The sequence below is a fragment of the Bubalus kerabau genome, chromosome 4, assembly GCF_029407905.1.
Source record: "Bubalus kerabau isolate K-KA32 ecotype Philippines breed swamp buffalo chromosome 4, PCC_UOA_SB_1v2, whole genome shotgun sequence".
NCBI classification, from domain to species: Eukaryota; Metazoa; Chordata; class Mammalia; order Artiodactyla; family Bovidae; genus Bubalus; species Bubalus kerabau.
In genome coordinates this window covers 85,822,998-85,835,825 of record NC_073627.1, presented here as the reverse complement: position 1 = coordinate 85,835,825, position 12,828 = coordinate 85,822,998, and the positions used below count along the sequence as shown (strand labels likewise).

General features: G+C 40.2%; 1 protein-coding gene across 18 annotated transcripts in view; it reads right to left on the bottom strand.

Moving 5' to 3' along the window:
* ELAVL2 (ELAV like RNA binding protein 2) overlaps positions 1 to 12,828 on the bottom strand; it is a 142,285-nt gene that overhangs the window by 4,161 nt on the left and 125,296 nt on the right. For all 18 annotated transcript variants that reach the window (XM_055577887.1, XM_055577883.1, XM_055577892.1 and 15 more), the window contains 2 exons: positions 9,182 to 9,335; positions 5,783 to 6,008 (listed from right to left, as the gene is read on the bottom strand). In XM_055577887.1, the coding sequence (XP_055433862.1) occupies positions 5,783 to 6,008; positions 9,182 to 9,335 (380 nt within the window). The remainder of the gene's footprint in view (positions 1 to 5,782; positions 6,009 to 9,181; positions 9,336 to 12,828) is intronic.

The following is a 12,828-nucleotide window of genomic DNA, read 5'->3' as shown; positions in this document are numbered from 1 at the left end:
ATCTTTTCAATAAAAGAGAGGAACAAACCCCAAGACGAGTACCTTGTGGTGTGTGTATCTTGTCCCTCCTACCCTCTCAGGAGCAGGGACATTACTAAGCATGGACCATAGCCTGGGTCACAGCAGGTTTACCATCAGTATCTGTTGACTGAATAAAAGCAATGAGGCTGCCACCAGCATCCTTATTTATTTAATCCAGAGTAAGAACTATTAGGAAGGCAGGCTGGGGGGCCTGTCTGCACATGCAAGGGAGTGGGCACCTGTGTGGGAAAAGAGGTTGGAGGGTGGGAGGGTTTTGTTTGGTCAAAGATGCCACACCTTTGCACTCCAAAATAAAGGCCACAAATACCAGAAATAGGGATGCAACAAAACCACCAACCATAAAGTAATGGTACAGATAATTTAATAAAAATGCTGGAATGACCAATACAGAGTGCATTTGGCATGCGAATGTGGAATGGAGCAGCTTACTGCAGTCTCCTTCCAAAGCACTCAATGACCCCGAAGCAGAGGCACCAAAGCAGAGTCACATCATCTCTGCACATTAACATGCACACTCTGCCACCATCAGCTAGGATACCAGCCCAAAGTCCAGAGACAGGAAACTCCCGAGTGAGTTTCCAGTACTTTCAAGACAGGGCAGAAACCAGAACTGCCCTAGAAGTGAATTACATGTGTTAAAGGAAGAGATCTCATTTGTCACTCCCCACCCCAGGATTCTCCAGGCAAGAGACATCTATACTAGGATCTCTGAGGACTCTCTCAACGGGCCTCATATTTACCCTACCTGTGAAACCCTATATGACACCATGATCCTGACCACCGATATCTTTGCTCAATATCCATTTTAAGAAAAAATCAGTCCTATGGAATTCAAGAGAAGTTACTTAACTCTCTCTCTCCCCTCCTTGCTCTTCTTGACCCTCCCTCCTCTCCCATCAACAAGGAGAGCTGGGAGGAATACAACACCTAAGAATCAGAACCCCAGCAATGCTGAAAAGCCCTGCCTGCACGCAGCTGAACCTGGTGGCTTTCCCTGCTCTCAGCACCCCAATGGGGGCTGGGAGAAGGCCGTGTGAGCTCCAATGGGCCCGCATGTACCCCAAGTCCCGCAGCAGCTGGAAAACTGTCAACCAGGTGGTTACCTGAGACACAAGGACCACTATCACTCTCCAGAATCATATATTTCTCCTCGGTCTGTCCAGAGTTCAGAGACAGCCACCTTTTGTATATATGCTCTTTTAATGACAGAAACCAATTTTTAAGGGAGACTAAGTTAGTGGCCTCCAGAATGACCCAGGGGGACGTGCCTGATGATGTACAGCAGTGTGGCCAATACACATTCAAGTGTCTGTTAAAAATACACTCTTCATCTTAAAATAATCTTTATTCCTACCGAATCAACACACTGCACCCAACAGCCTCATCAGTCCCACGTATCACATACTTTCCTGAGGGACAACTTGGCGGTCCTCAAAGGGACAGGGACACAGCCACCGTCCTTCAGCGTGGACACAATCCACTCACAAATAACAGGCCAAGTGGATCTGAAGGATGAGACTGGGAAACCCTGCTGCAACTACAACAACCCTCAAAGCAGAGGTAGATTAAAAGAGATTCCTGCAAATAAACATCAATATCATCATCACCGTCATAATGTGAGCGAGGGCGACACCTGTAAGGACAGCTGGAGTAAATAAGAAAAAGGAAGGCTGGTTATTCCTGCTGCTCCTAGGATAGGCTACACTGAGGTTAGACAAAATAAGATAACATGTCTCACATGAAGTCAGTCAAGAAATGTCAAATGATCAAGATCGTAATTCTATGACTCTTGCTTCAAAGGTGTATTACTCAATATTTACTAATTACATATGTGAAAAATGAGTCAGCATGATAATTAGCAAAACACTGATATATTGTTTATTTCATCCTTATCTTTACTATGTTTGATTCAGGCTTATGAATTAATGAATGTACCAGCACAAGCCCCCATGTGCATATAGTTTATGACTATATGCCTCGTTTCAGACTCTATGTGGGCAATATTTTGAATAGAAACATATTCCCATTTCGAACCTAGATATTTATAAGTAGAGAATAAAAAGAAGATATGTGCCTCGTTTCTAAGAAATTCAGCTGACAGACTATGCTAGGGTCTACATGCAGGTAAAGGGAAATGTCAGTCCAAGTCAGAAACAAAAAAATATAAACAGATTGTTAATGGGTTAAGAAAATAAAACTCGGAACTCTACAAACAGTGGTTCTCAAAACCTCTCTAAAGATCACCAACCAAGACTGCTTTGAAGTTAATCCACAACAAGATCATCAATCCACCTTATCTAATTCCTTCAAAAGAGAAAACAATTATTCAGGAGGACTGATACCAGTGTTTCCCCAAAGGAGCTGTGACCGTGCAAGCGGCACATGCCTTAAATGAACCTCAAGGGCTGACTTAGACGCTCCTTTAAAAATGCATAAAGGCTTCTGGAAGCAGGCACACAGGCCGTTAGACTAGATCACATTTAATAAAACTAAGGCTGCTCCACAAGAAGAGAGATGGAAAAAACTTTGGCTGGAAGTTTAATTCAGATACCATATCCCAGGAATATACTTAAGGGACTCACAGTAGCCATCCAAATAAATAAGGCTGGTCTTATTCTGAAAACTGCAGTCAATTAGGTAAGCATATTAGATCAGCAGTGCTCATGTTAAAATAATTTTCTAATTATTCATACAGGTTGACTGAGCCATAAACACCATAAGTCCACTTCTAAACTTAACCCTTACTACATAGATTTTAATTTTTTAACCTTAAAAGATATGGTACATTTTATAAATATTAAAAAATATCCCTATTAATATTTATAACTTGTATTCTCCAATCTCTCTCAACTACCGAGATACTATAATAATATAAAAACATAGTGCAAATTTTCTAAATTTCGGCAAGAAGCTGACAAACTCAAGGCTAAGAGCATTAGAACACAGATATGAGGAACAAAAGCTCTAAGTAATGAACCAGGCCTGAAGTACAGAAGAGCAAAATACCAACAAAGCAAGCCAGTCCTTCATTCATGAGATGAAAGAAGAAGATTCAACCTTAATTCAATAGAGGAAGGGGAAAAAAAAATCAAGGTAATAACAGACCAGGTTCAGAGATATTAAAGAAAAACAGCCAAACACACATCAGGCTAAACTTGAACTCTAAGAACAGAAGCTCTCAATTTCCTGTAACACTGAATCTAGACCAAACGCCTTCACTGAGCTCAAAGACTAGTTCATAATTTATTATCTGAAGATGGATTAATGGGAAGTGAGGGGACAGACACAAGAGTTAAGAATCTGAAAGGACAATAAACATCTTTCTCATTTTCTGAAACCAAGTTTCCCTTAAAATTTACAGACAACTCTTTTTCCCTTTTCCCAAAATTAGTTTTTAATAGGAGAGAAGGAAAGGAAGAATCTCTAAATTAATTACAGATGGAACTAAATGATAAAAGCACAGAATGGGCAATATTTAAAAAAAATATTAAGTCTGACTATCAGAACAACCTGTAAAGTTTTACCCAATAAAATTTTTTTAATTAAAAAAAAAAAAACAACAAAAAAAAACACATACCATGTATGGGGGGGGGGGGTAGATCAAATTGAGAACAGATAAAATAGTTAGACAACCTAATATCTGAGTCCCCTACAAGTCTTGCCATTTCAGTAATTGGGCATTCTCCTGAAGATACTATCATTTCAGTCCTCTTGCCCAGCCTTTCTCAGAATTCAATCTTGATTTTAAAAGCATAGTTTTACTCAATAACTACCATAAGACAAAAACCAGAGCTTAAATTAGGAAACATCAAAAATAACGATTTAAACTCACATAGCTTGCTTCTAACATCTAACGTGGTATTTTCAGTGTTAAAATCAACCAGTAAGAATGAACTCTCCTGTACCTAAGATCAGAATTCTTTACTGGGCCTCAAAGAGCTCTGGGGTTAACTGGATAGACTGCCCAAGAAAAATCTCTAAAATTCCTTCATTCATGTCTGTGCTAAATTAAAAAAAAAGTTTACCCACTTAAGATGCCACAGAAGAAACCTACAAGCAGAGCTAAGAAACGACTTTGTGAAATTTCTGTTTCCACAAAGGCAGCTCCATCCATCTCTTCCTCCAGCCCAATCACTACCACCAACCACCACAGACAAAAGTGGCAGTGTTTCCTTTCTGCCAATGCCTTTTAACCGTGCAAAGCTGAAGCAGAGCAAAGTGATCGCCAGGCTCAGTCAACCGGGTACCAAGTCATCCAGTTCCAGATGAAGCCTCCTGACAGTACAACTTTTTCTCCCAAGGCAAAAGCCACCTCAAGTAGGAACTGAACATGATATTTACAGAAAACTTCTCTTTCACACCTCAGGTGAGGTAACTGAGGTTTAAATAAAACATTTGAGTGATTTTTATCTTTACTCTCTTCAGCATTCTAAATACCCGAGTGGAAAAAAAAAATGCACGTGATATAAGCTAGAAAACATATAAATCTTTGTTTATTAAGTTAAATTTGTGATAATATTTTTGATAATTAACTACTATGCCCCAGCAAGCAAATAATGCACTTGCAATAAAGAACAGAACAAAAAATACTAGCATGGATGTTAGATGGCATTATGGCTGCAGTATACCATATGGCCAAAAAAGGATCTTAAAAATGTTCCAGAAAATAAAAACTACTTATGTATCTGTGCTCTGTTTAACATCTAAAAGTCACCATTCTCCTCACATGCAGATTAAGGATTTTTTTTTTTAAAAAAAATGACTAGATTTGGTTGGTGCCCCAGTATTAGAATAAAATTTGAAAAATTAGAATATTTAACCTATCTATGAGATAGAATGTCTTCTTTGGACTAAAAATGCATGGTCATTCCATGGACTATAGAGGTTAGAAAACTACCACCCACAGGCCAAATCCAGACTGCCATCTGTTTCTCTATAGCCCAAGAGCTAAGAATGGTTTTTACATTTTTAAAGAGTTGGTTTTTTTTTGTTGTTTTTTTTTTTAAGACATGCATCAGATACTGTGACCACAAAGCCTAAAATATTTACTATCTGGGCCTTTACAGGGGTTTGCCAACCTCTAAACTGCAAAGATTAAAAACTTAAAACGGGAAGATGAATCTAGTTATAAAAACATAATGTAACCATATAAGTTATATATCCTTAGTTGTGCACATATTATAAAACCAAGTAACTGAAAGAGCTTGACCTAAAAATTAAAACACGAGGAAAAGCCCTTCTCAAGTAAAAAATGAAAAGAGGGAAATCAGAAGCAATGGAAACAATTAGGAAGACCCCCAGTATTCTGCAGGTCAGGGTTTCTCAGCCTCAGCACCACTGACGTTTGGGACCAGATAGTCCCCTGGTGTTGGGGGGCTTTACTACTGTACACTGCAGGATGATGGGCAGCACCCGTGGCCTCTACCCCTGAGATGCCAGTCATCCCCACCCAGCTGATGCCGACATCAATGTCTCCAAACACTGCCAACACTCCCAGAGGAGCAAAACTATTCCCGATTGAGAACCACTGCCTGCCGCAGGTTACTGACCTTTCGCCCCCACCTTGGATACTCCGCAAAAGACACTATACCCCAAGTAGGCTTTCCCTGTGCCCATAAGAAAAAGAAAGAAAACAACAATAATAGCAAACCAGAGATCCTGTCTTATAATAAAAGTGCTGGACAGCGAACCTGAGAGTTCTGGTTTGAGCAGCTGGGCATAAGAAGTAGACTGGACTTACCTAAAGCGCTGTGCCTGCTGAGCTAGTGGTCCTGGATACCTTCTGTTTGGAGACTGGTACAGCTGGGAAAGGATGGCCTGATTGGTCTTTTGGCTTGGGTTATTAGCAAACTTTACAGTGATTGGCTCTGTGGCACCAGGAGGTTTCTGGCCATTTAGGCCTTTGATAGCTTCTTCTGCCTCAATCCGCTTGTCAAATCGAATAAACCCTACACCCCTTGATATGCCTAAGGTAGATGTGGGTAAGGATTTGGGAAAGAGGGAGTGGAAGGAGACAGGAGGGAGAGAAGAAAGGATACATTAATTTTCCCTTCTCAAGAACATGTTTTCACCCACATGTAACATCTGCCACAAAAATCACACCAGGAGAAAAGCTTCACCTTTGCTTAGTAGCAATTCAGTCTAGCATTACAATTTTGTATTTTTTAAATACATGAAATGCATTAATTAAATTAATGCACTTTAAAGTCCATTACCACATGCTACCAATAAGCCATGAAGAAGAAGAAAGCACACAAGTATGTCCACGTTTCTTTTCCCCACCTTCTTCTCTCCCTCTCATGCATTATTTAATGATGTCAACTGTATGACTGACTTGTACTTTTCAAACTATGCTACTCGACAAACAGTTCAGAAAAAAGGGCACAGGAGCTCTTTCTCTTGGAAGGAGGAGAAGAGAACCAAGCATTCGCTAAAAATGCTAAAAAGCTATGCTAAAAATATATGCACAGGGGTAGAAAAACATATTTCAGCTACACTTTTAAATAGTAAAATTCTACTTAATTATACAGGCTACCGACCCTTTGAGAGAAATGCCTCAAGAGGTTTTTCTGGTTCCCTGAAGCTCCCCCACTGCTTTTAACTGACTCTTCTTTATTAGAGAAATAATATTATATGGAGAAAAAGAGGGAAAGGAGGAGGTAAGAGTAAAATTAAACAAGACAGAAGTAAGCCTCAAAGCTTACTTTCTTTGGCAGCATTACTTCTGGCTACAGAATGCTATTCCCCAGCTCACGCTCGCCCCGCCTTAAGAGACCAGAAGGGGGGAAGCAGAAGGATGGCCAAGTACCTGCCCAGCTTTTGAGAAATGGCAACAAGAAACCCATTCCATTTAATTAGCTTAACAGACTTTTTGGGGTGGCCAGAGCTGGCCATCATGGGATCAGCAGCTATACGGAAAGACTTTCTTGGCAAAACAAATCAGTAGTAGCAGTACTAACTTGGGACTAGCAGCAGGAAAAAATAGATGATTCAGAGTATGTCAATGAGGAAGAGTGAGAAGCAATTAAGAAAGATAAGCTAAGAAAAAGCATTAGACCATTATGATTTATAGGAACTGTATAATCAATACTGTGTAAGTGAATGGCTCAGAATTTTATTCTAAGGTAGGTAAGGCATTTTTTTCCCCATATGCACTATCTCAGCCCCTATCACTTCACCTTCCCCATTTTTACACTATACCTGCTGCGTGCACATTACTGCACGTGCACATACATGCTGCATGCACCTGATGGCTGAATAACAAAATTGCAGGATTTTTCATTTTAGGTCAAGTGGACAATTCATACTGAAAGTCTTAAGTGTAAAGATGAAATGGTGAAATGACACCAAATCTATCCTTTCCATTATCTATCAAGCATGAATAACCCCTAAAACTATTATTCCATAAGGAAAGCCTTAGATGGGCAGTGAAACAGCCTGTTTAGGATGAGTCACCTAAACCTATGGTCCTCAAACCTGAGCATGCATCAGAACAGCCTAAAGGGCTTGGTAAAATGCCCACTCTAAGAGTTTTATTCACTAGGTTTTGGGGCCCTAGCCCACATTTCTAACAAAGTTTCAGGAGGGTGCTTTTGCTGCAGGTGCAGAACCACACTTGAGAAACACTGACTCAATCAGGAGGTAGCTAGGTAGTCTACCTGTGAGCCTACACCCTCAGGATGGACCTGCAGCTGAGAAATGGCTTTCTGCATCACAGGTGAAACTGACTTTTGATTCAGGTCCTCACTGAGAACGGATGAATTAAAAAGCATGAATACAAACAAAGCTAAAGGCCTTTTTATTTTGCTCTAAACAAATATATTTGGACTGTTAGGCCTGGACTTCTATTCAACCTCATTTGCCATCTGTGTGTACAATACACTGTGATAGAATGTATGAAAACCATGAAACGTAGCTAAGAGGATCACATTTTTATATACCCTCACTGAACTAATTCTCTCCATACAGTAAAATCTACAGGCCCCTCTCCCAAGCATATGGATGATGGCAGATACCACTATACTCAGAGCTCAGAAGTATGGTGTTCAGACTCTCTAAGAAGCTCATGACCAGCACAGAGGAACATAACAAAGGATGCTTCTGATTAAGTTCAGATCAACTAAATTGATCATCAGTTGAAGAATTAAAAGTGGTCCATCGTTTCTTAAAAAATATAATCACAAATTATAATGCACAACTATTTCCACTGGGACTCTAATTATGAGAGACAGAGAAGGAGAGAGAAAGACAACAGGGATAGTGAAGGAGGGAAGACAGAAAGAAGAATCACACAGAAAAGAAAAAAACCTATTTTCTTTAAAAAAAAAAAAAAAAGAAAGAAAGAAAAGACTACTCACAAAATCTTAAGGTGACTGCTTTAGTATATGGCACTACAGGTGATTTTTTTCTCCCTCCTTAGCATGCTTCTTTAATTTTAATATGTTTTAAAAAGAATATTGCTTTTATAATAGAAAAATATAACTTTACTTTATTTTTAAGATCCATAATCAAATTTGTATTGCTAGTTTTTCTTTAACTGAAAGCTTTAGCAGAAGAGCTCCCTTCCACACAAAGTTTTTAATAAACATATTGGTCTTCTTATTTTGGTTTGGTTAAAAGTAACATGAGATTAAAATTAATTTTTAACACTTAAAATTTCAAACTCTTATGCATGCCTATACAACACAGCATGGACCTGGAAAGTCTGAACAGCAATCACTAGTGTAGGTGTAGTGGAGTTCTCCCTTGGAGAAGTAGCAGCATTAAACTATGTTTTTCACAAAGAGTAAGACTGTTACTTAATGCTTCATAAGGAGGTTGGGAGCTTTTTTCATGCAGCAGCTTAGAAATGAAGGTTATTAATTTGTAATAATTATTTTGAATAACTTATATGCAATAATTATAAATTTATTATAAGCCACAAAACAGGCTCCAAACCTGCACCTCTGGGGAGGAAATGACTCAAGCTTGCTCACTACAGTATCTATGCTTACCCATGCATATCTATGAACAATCCTAGCAGAAAATTGCATTTTCTGGCCCATAGATATACCTTTGATGTATTCTAGAGGCAAGACTTCTGTATGAGAAGGCAGACTATTTCACCATCTGCCAGTCAGAGCAGAGGCTGCCTACTTACCAGTGACCTGGTCAACAAGAATACGAGAAGTAATAATGCGTCCATATTGTGAAAAAAGTTGCTCCAACTCCTTCTGGGTCATTGTTTTTGGAAGTCCACTGACGTATAAATTAGCATCTCTGATGGAAGCTGAACTTGGGCGAGCATAGGAAACCTGGAAAAGAGTAGCGAAATGTACATGCACACTCAGTGACCTTCTTTCCAAAATTCGAAAACTGCCTCAAGTTAGCTTTTCCATAAGGAGCATACAACAAGACATTCAAGCGTGTCCAGTATGAACTGTTTCACTCCTTTCTGGAGAAACTCTTGACAAGAGACACACCATTTCCCTGGGCGAAGAGAAGGGCATATCTACCCCAGGTGTGTAAGTGTTCAAAACTGACCAGTGGTGCACACAGCAGAGAGGACTCCTGGTAATAAGCTGTCCTCCAGGGGGCCAACCTCCTAAAATAGCGATTTAGGCTCAATTGAATGCTCAGGCTTAAGGATTCTAAATTCATCTGACACATTGGTGTGACCTGTTTTTGGACCTCCCATTTCACCGGGGGTGGGGGACCATACAAACTTTCTAAAGAACTTAAATATGCCCTTTTCTGAAATTATTTAGCAATTTCAGTTAAACCCTGTATTATTTAATAAACACACTGTAAATAAACATCTTGAAGCAGATTATCATGATAAAAAAAAAATAGCGTCATCCTTAACTTCTCAGATGTATGCATGGACTGTATCTCCTGCACCCTTTGTCTGTTGTCTTATCCACAAATCTCTTCAATCTTGATTAAAAAGGTCTTAAGTCCATCTATTGATTTATTGACTTTACATGCCCTTTCAAAAGGCTTCCCACCTTTGAGATAGAGTGTCTAAACTTCTACCAAGACAGAATAAGCCCGTGTGTATTTATCATCAGCACACCTTACATACACTCCAGGAGGGAAGGAGTTAGAGCTGCCCCTCTCATCACTGCATCCTCATCATCTTGGCACATCGCATGTGCTAGAGTATCTGCTGAGTAAAGCCAATCTAGTACCCCAGTGGTCCCACAATCTGTTGTGGATTCACAACAGTTCACAAAGCACACAGCAGTCAAGGGAGAGTTCATCAAGTCACTCAGATCTTGCCCAAATTGTGATCGATACCTCTTTGCCTATAACATCTCTTTGCCAATTTTAAGTCAGCTCTGAGTCTCATGTGCTATTTTGACCCCATTTCCTTTAGTTTAATAGTAAGCTCTTCTAGACTGACTACAAGGACAGAAACTTCACAGCATAGCCCGTTTGCCAGACCACTGACAAAAATGGCCAAATGAGTCTAGCTCTGGGTTTCATTTGGTGGACTACCATGACAGGTCAACTTCTGCCTATTGATTATAACCATTAGTATCAATCTTTGGGCTTTCATGGTGACTTGGATGGTAAAAAAAAATTTGCCTGCAATGCTGGAAACTTGGGTTCAATCCCTGGGTCGAGAAGATTTCCTGGAGAAGGGAACGAGGGAATGGCTACCTACTTCAGTATTCTTGCCTGGAGAATTCCATGGACAGAAGAGTCTGGAAGGCTACAGTCCATGGGGTCGCATAGAGTCAGACATTACTGAGCACATACATTACACTTCTTTACCATCTTGGCCACCAGGGAAGCCCCAATATATAAATGATCACCACAGGACATCTATATTATTCCTTGGGAGAATCAGTGTTAGTCACTCTAGGATTCAACCATTTCTGTCAATGGTCTGGCAAATGGGGTATCCTGTGAATAATGAAATAATCTCTAATCCACATAAAATTCTGTTAGCACAGAGCCTAAAAACCCAGGTGACTATACTATAAATATTCACCTCTAAATACATCTAAGAATGCAGGTAAAGACCTAGGCCATTAAAGTTGAGGGTAACCTGAGTCCCTTACTGTGCTCCATTATAATTTACTCATGCAGTGACATTCACTGCTTTGAGCATTTCAGAGGAGTGTGGGTGGAGTGTTTTAAAAGTTATCCTAAAATATATTTAGGAAAACGGGTTTATATTTAGTGCTTATGTAAAAACTTTGAAAACATACTTGGGTCAGTCATGTTATCCACATTTTTTTTTTTCTTTCAGTGTCTGGTCTTCAGTTCACACTGCTTCTTTAATTCCAACCTGTACTGACTATATCTTCTTATCCTCTGAATTCTCAATGCTCTAGCATTTATGGCCTAGATCCAGGAGAGACCTCCCTTCCCAGGAATAGTTAATTCTAGAGAGCAAACAACTCCCCTGGGAGGTACCTTTGATATACAAACCAGAGGCCACACCTCATCTCCTTTATCAAATCCTCAGACCAAGCCAATATTCCTCCCACTCTGAATCAGCCTAGGGCCAGGTACCAGACAATCAAGTAGAAAGTGAAAGTGTTAGTCACTCTATCCTGTCCCACTCTTTGCAACCCTGTGGACAGCAGCCAGCCAGGCCACCCTGTCCATGGGATTTCCCAGAATACTGGAGTGGGTGGCCAAACCCTTCTCCAGGGGATCTTCCTGACGCAGGGACTGAACCCTGGTTTCCTGCACTGCAGCCGGATTCTTTACTGTTTGAGCCACTAGGGAAGCCCTACCACCCCTAGAGCCCAGAGCTGTCAAGAACTATTCAAATTCTCCAATGCTAAACTCACCCAGTCTACCTGTCCTGCCTTGTCCTTAGCTTTTCACCAGGACCCCAAGAAAGGCCCCAGGCCACGCTCTGCCCTCTCCCCTCTGCCTCCTGGCCATCTCTGGGGCCTGCCCATGTGACCCTGCATGGCATGCTGTACCTCCTCTTTCTGAAATTCTTAAAGTATAAGTTTCCTCCTTCATAACAATCATTTATGTACGTCTTATCTGATTACCCAGGTGCATTTTCAGAACACAGCTATACTAATAAGGCTCCAACTCTCAATAAAAAACCATCTCACGTATGAAACGAGTTGCCAGTCCATGTTCGATGCACGATACTGGATGCTTGGGGCTGGTGCACTGGGACAACCCAGAGGGATGGTATGGGGAGGGAGGAGGGTTCAGGATGGGGAACACATGTATACCTGTGGCGGATTCATTTTGATATTTGGCAAAACTAATACAATTATGTAAAGTTTAAAAATAAAATAAAAATAAAAAAAAAAATTAAAAAAAAAAAAACCATCTCAACCCTGTTTTGCACTGACTTTGCCAAAGAATTGGTTCCTATCACCACAGGCAGGACACGGGTGACTCAATCGTACAGAAACTGATGGTAGCAACAGTATTTCCACTTAACTTACACTTCAGGGGCTGATGGGACTTCACCATTTGGAAAGCATTTTCAGATACAGTATTTTGTGCCTCACAACAACCCTGGGAGGTAGGGAGGGCACATATCAGTATCTTATAGCTGGGGAAACAGATACAGAAAAGGTAGGTAAACACTGCTAATGTTATACACACTGTTGAACTCTGGATTAAAATTCTGATCTTCTAAACCCTTGTCTTGGGAGTCCATCTTTCACTGTCTTATCTTTTTACCTTTTAATACTGCATGGTGACTGCAGCCATGAAATTAAAAGACGCTTGCTCCTTGGAAGAAAAGTTATGACCAACCTAGACAGCATATTAAAAAGCAGAGACATTACTTTGTCAACAAAGGTATGTCTAGTC